General features: G+C 34.3%; 1 protein-coding gene across 3 annotated transcripts; it reads left to right on the forward strand.

The window, feature by feature from the left end:
• LOC107900553 (multiple inositol polyphosphate phosphatase 1) lies at positions 1 to 5,861 on the forward strand. 3 transcript variants are annotated; one of them, XM_041095995.1, is made up of 12 exons: positions 7 to 168; positions 291 to 378; positions 831 to 1,124; positions 1,335 to 1,493; positions 1,878 to 2,018; positions 2,141 to 2,197; positions 2,747 to 2,885; positions 3,326 to 3,430; positions 3,565 to 3,755; positions 4,471 to 4,512; positions 4,593 to 4,788; positions 5,225 to 5,861. In XM_041095995.1, the coding sequence occupies exons 1-11, from the start codon at positions 68 to 70 to the stop codon at positions 4,758 to 4,760; spliced, it is 1,485 nt and encodes a 494-aa protein (XP_040951929.1). In that variant the 5' UTR covers positions 7 to 67; the 3' UTR covers positions 4,761 to 4,788; positions 5,225 to 5,861. The 3 variants fall into 3 exon arrangements, with proteins under 3 accessions (XP_040951927.1, XP_040951929.1, XP_040951928.1); XM_041095994.1 differs by having other exon boundaries at positions 5,269 to 5,861; XM_041095993.1 differs by lacking the exon at positions 5,225 to 5,861 and having other exon boundaries at positions 1 to 168; positions 4,593 to 4,946.

Genomic DNA, 5,861 nt, shown 5'->3' on the forward strand with positions numbered 1-5,861 from the left:
TAGTCTATGTATTAAAACCCTCCATTTTATTTCCCAGTTAAATTTCAAACAAAGGTCTCTGAAGAAAATGGCTATGGCAGCAATTTTGTTGCTGTTTTTAACGTTATTTTCGAATTCAAAAGCTGATCGAGATTTCGATGTTCGTCAACACCTCTCTACCGTAACAAGGTCTCGCTCTTCTTCACTATCTCATTGAATCGTAGTTTCATCATCTTTACAATTTTGAATCAGGTTTATATGATTATTTTAGTTTTTTTTCTTATTTATACCTTCTTCTTTTTTTGGAGCAGATATGGTGCTGTGAAAGATATTGTTGACAATTCGTTTATACCTTCTGATATTCCTCAAGGCTGTACTCCTATCCACTTAAATCTTGTGGTAATTTTGTTTTATTTTCTTGGAAGTTGAGTTTTTTAATTCTTCGCGGTAGCTAGAAATGCTGTTGAGATTAAGTTCATATGGAGTAGATGTATATTTTGGATCTACATTTTATTGTTCGATGAAGTTTGTCTTTACAAAATTTAGCATAATTATTCTTTAATAATATGCCCCCACTGAACCAAATTTAATAAGATGCATGGGAGAAGTTGGGTAAGTATTTTGCATTGTCTCCAATTGTTAGCTTATTGGATATCTTTAAGATTTGCTGCTGTTATATTCTGTGCAAAGCATAGCAGTTTTGAGATTGCTTGTTACTCATTGAACTGCCTTTTAAGACTCATTGTTTTGCTTGAGATTTCTAGCGTGGTTAGTTATTACTTGTTGCATGTCCAAACTCTGCCATCTTGGGAGTTCAAACAAAAGGGATTAGTTCAAATTTTTATTTTTAGGCAAGACATGGAACGCGTTCTCCTACAAAGAAGCGGGTGAGAGAGATGGAAAAGCTGGCTTCTCATATAAAGGAACTTATAGAAGATGCCAAACAGAGGAATTTGTCCTTACAAAAAGTCCCTGCTTGGTTTCATAACTGGGAGTCTCCTTGGAAAGGGAAACTGAAAGGTGGAGAGTTGGATATCAAAGGAGAAGAGGAATTGTATCAGCTTGGAATCAGGGTTAGGGAAAGATTTCCTGATATATTTAACGAGGAATACGACCCCGATGTGTATCCCATAAAGACTACTCAAGTGAGTTCTATGTTTGAAAATTTATCTTCTATTATATATATGTGTGTGTGTGTGTGTGTGTGATTAAGAGGTTTTTTTGTTTGATTTGTGATTTCTGGTATAACATATGGATGCTACTGCAAACCTATTTTCCTTTATCCCCATCTCTGAAGATGGTCTTACTGTACATTATTTATTTATTTAGAATTTCCTTCTTAATTTGTGGGAAAGATTCCTCGGGCTTCCGCTAGTGCTGTTGCATTTGGCATGGGGCTATTTAGTGGAAAAGGAAGTCTAGGTCCAGGTCGTCATCGAGCATTTGCTGTTACAAGTGAAAGTCGAGCAAGTGACACAATCCTGAGGTTTTTTGAGTGTTGTCAAACCTACAAGGTATGGACGATGTTTCTTCATTATTATTACAGCACCAACACAAGTATGGTTAATGCGATTATGTGTTTCTAGATTTTTCATATTTTTATACTGATATTAATTTTGGCTACAAATTTGAGAAGTCTGATGCAAGAAAATTAGCTGAGATTTTTAGTCAAACATTCATTTTGTTGTTTTCTTAATCATTTTTGTACATTTTATACATATCCAGCACCTTTACCTCTTAGATTAATCTAACCTTCAACTTTCGGATTTGATTCATTTGTTGATCAATCTAACCTTTACCGCTTAGATTAATCTAATCATTTTGTTGATTCATTTGTGCTGTAATTTGATTGGTTTGCCTTCTTATTTGCTTATTTAAGCTGAATTTTGTGAGTGCAGGACTTCAGGAAAAACCAAGAGCCTTCTTTCAATAAGCTGAAAGAACCGATCCTGACAGAGATTACCTCTGCATTGGCTAAGCGGTATGATTTCAATTTTACAAGACAGGATATATCCTCTCTCTGGTTTCTGTGTAAACAGGTACTCATCTTCTTTTCATGTAAATTTTGTAGTTCATACCCTGTTAAAAATCAGGAAGCTCTAATATTGGTCAATTCAACTTTAGTCTTATATTTTGGTTCCTTTGATTTTCAATATGGCAGGAATCATCCTTGTTGGATATAACTGATCAAGCTTGCAGTCTTTTCAGTCCCACTGAGGTATTCTCATGCTTCATTACTCTTTATGGAGAAATCAATATAAACAGCTTCATTGGAGTTGGGATCTGTTGATTTAAAAGATTGGAGATAGTATGCATATCCCATCACTGCTCATATTGGAAATACTGCTGATATGTAGGGGCCGTTATCATTTTCCAGAATGTAGACATTTTTTTTAAAATATTGATGCTACTAATGTTCGCTAGGAGTATAGATCATCTCTAAATATTTTGAAGCTTAAATTTTATACAGTTTATTTTATTTATATGTTTATTATTTTTCAGTAATCTAACATATATCATTTGCTGATCTCCATACCAGTAAATACATAGAAGAAATTGCCTTCATTAAGATAACCATCTTGTTTGTTTAGATTACTTTGTCTTTGTTCCTTCAGTAAATATTAAGGAAAAATGAACCAAGATCTTTACTTTCAGGGAAGCTTGTATCCTGCTATTTGTCATGCTAATTTCAACAGTATATTTAGTTAATCTTGTTATTTTCCATGCTATATGGGTTTTAACCTTCAAAAGCTGTCTAAATATTTAGGTTGCTTTGTTGGAGTGGACGGATGATATACAGATGTTCATGGTAAAGGGTTATGGTAAATCATTAAATTATAGAATGGGAGTGCCTTTGCTTAAAGATGTTCTGCAATCCATGTCAGAAGCTATCAACGCTGACGAAGGTAATATTTTTATGAGTTTTTGGTTGTACAGTCTTTACTTGTCTAGGAGTGGGTGATATTTAGCAATGAGTAGTCTTGAATTGCCTATAAAATATTATAAATTGTCTTCTTCTTAGTCTGATGCTGTTCTCTCTTATTATTGCAAGGGCAGAATAATTCACAATTCAACTTAACATAATTATTACATAATTAGTTGACTTCTTCTGTCTGTAACTTTCCTGCAAGTTTTTAATCTAGAGAATGAAGTGGGGCAAAAAACTCAAGAGCATTTTTAGGGTTGCTATTGTTGCCATTCATTAGCATAATTTCTTGAGAGATTGCTGAACCTAAAGTAGATGAGATATACTTTTCTTGTGAGAATAGCTTACCGTACAAGGCAAAAGCTTGCTTGATAATTGCTTGTTCTCAATTTTGACTTCCAATATTTTCCTCGTGTGTAGATAACCAAGTACCTGGCAGTTATGAGAAGGCAAGATTGCGTTTTGCACATGCAGAAACTGTAGTTCCTTTTTCGTGCTCGCTTGGGCTTTTCCTTGAAGGATCTGGTCAGTGCTTTCAGCCTTACATTGTTGCATCCTTGATAACCTGTTTCACGACAATACTTAAAAGCGAGATTATGTGCATCTGCATAAGGTTCTTACTAGTTGCTGATAACTTGGTGTTTATTTAAACATTGCAGATTTTGAACGAATACAAAAGGAGGAGCCTTTGGATCTCCCTCCTAAGCCTCCCCAGAAAAGAAATTGGAGAGGCAGCATTGTGGCACCTTTTGCTGGGAATAATATGCTGGTCTTATATAGCTGTCCGGCTAATTCTTCAAGCAAATACTTTGTGCAAGTTCTACACAATGAGCATCCCATCCCAATGCCTGTAAGTTATTGACTTTGAAGGTTCTTCTCCTAGGCATTGCTTGGTAGGGTGGAAAGAAAATTGAGAGATGAAAAATTAGAGGAAAATGGAAAGAAAATATATTTTTTCTTTCCATTGCCGTCTTTGGTTCAAAAGATGAAAAGTGAAAAAATGAAAAGAAAAAGCAATTTTCCTTCGTTAGTTGTCATGTAGAAAGGAAGATGGAAGGAAAAAAAAACATGAAAATTTTAAAAAATGCACACTTAATGTACATCTCATTTAGTCATGTTCTCTCTCCTTTATACGCATTATGATGGAAAACCATGGTCTTTATTAATTTCTTCTTATCAATTACACTCAAAATTAACGTTGTTCACTTCCCTGTGCATCACTTCTTCACTCAACCAAGTTTTTTTTTTCAGTCTTCCAATATTTCACTGGTTATACCAGCAAAAGGAAATGTTATTTTTGTCATTTCATGTTCCGACAACATGAAATTATTAGCATTAGTGTTACTGTCAATGGGCAGGAGTGATGATTACATCAAAAAAACGTTGTGAAATCCCATGTTCGCCTGCCTTAATTGTACTTAGTTTTTACCTAGTTTCTTGTTTCTTGTTTATGCTTTAGTTTTGCATGCTACGGTTTTATAAGATCCTACATGAACTTTTTTCCTATTTCATGTAAATATCTTCTAATATCGGTTTGATAGTGATGTTTCTTTTGTGGTGAATAGGGTTGTGGCAGTACCGACTTTTGTCCATTTCAAGTTTTCAAGGTACCATAATCAGATCCTTCTTGTATGAACTATAGACATAATAATGACTTTCTCCTCATAGTTGCAAATGTCACTTCCAGGATAAAATTGTCGAACCCCATTTTATGCACGATTACGATACCCTTTGCAATGCACATCTTGATGAGTCAAAGCATAAGCCTGAAACCAGTAAGTTATCACAACTGTTCCGTTGGATCTTTCGGCTGGGGGGGAATGATGATACACCATCCCACGGAGTTGAATTGTAGTCTGCTTTTTAAGGAACAAAAATTGAAGGTATAATTGTTTCCTTTTCCTTGTAGCCACTCTTTTTTCTGTATTCACTCTATGGCTAAACACAAAATCGATTTTGGTACAACGATGTATCTTGGTACATGGCTTTTTTCTAATAGTCTGATTGGAGGATTCATGTAGGAAAGGGATTATGAATATTATATGATCTCTTTTCTCTCTTTATATACATACATAAGGTGTAATCGTCTAGGTGAGCCTGAATATATACCTAAGTTCGAATTTGATTAGCTTAATAGTTAAGCATAGGGTTACTAATATATATTAAGGGTAATAACGTAATTTAATAAAATAAAAATATGTAAAGCTCACGAGTCGTGAATCAAGTATTCCTAAACTCAAATTTGACTCAATAGCTCAAGTTGCTCAAGCTTGAGCTAGGCTTGATAATTACCTAATCAATTTTAATTTTCTTTTTTAGGTAAACGGGCATTAGTTATTTATTTATACTCAATTCATATACAGGCATATGCGTTGGGGACTGTCATGGGGGAATCCACAGTATGGAACGAAGGGAAGTACAGTAGATTGATAGTATACGAGGACATTGTCCCCACCTTAGTATTTTATTGTTAATAAAACTTAAACTAATTAACTCCTATATTGAGTTTGTGGTTGGAGGAAACGGTGACACATTTAATAACAAAATTATTAGGAAAATTGCACCGACATACCATAGATTTCGACTAGGTTGTAGACATATCATCTGGGGGCCCCAGAACCGACAGTATTGGGACCACAAACGTGCAAAATCTATTATAGCGTCTAGGGTAAATTAATTATGTTTAAATTTGAATCTAATTTTTGAACAGACCTAACTGGCTCCCCCTACGTTTCTTAAAGAAAAACAAATTAGTTTCTTCCCGTGTTGTTTTTCTAGTTCACATGTTGTGAGTGTGGTAACTTCTTCTCATATCATGCTTAATCTATGGGAATGGTTCTAATATGGTTCTTAATATTATTATTGCGGTTCTAAGTTTTTGAACTGAACAATATTAATTCTACCTTTTTTTCCCATTTTAAATTTATTATGAATAAAGAATTCTGATTCTATTTAA

The sequence above is a fragment of the Gossypium hirsutum genome, chromosome D06, assembly GCF_007990345.1.
Source record: "Gossypium hirsutum isolate 1008001.06 chromosome D06, Gossypium_hirsutum_v2.1, whole genome shotgun sequence".
In the NCBI taxonomy this organism is placed as follows: domain Eukaryota; kingdom Viridiplantae; phylum Streptophyta; class Magnoliopsida; order Malvales; family Malvaceae; genus Gossypium; species Gossypium hirsutum.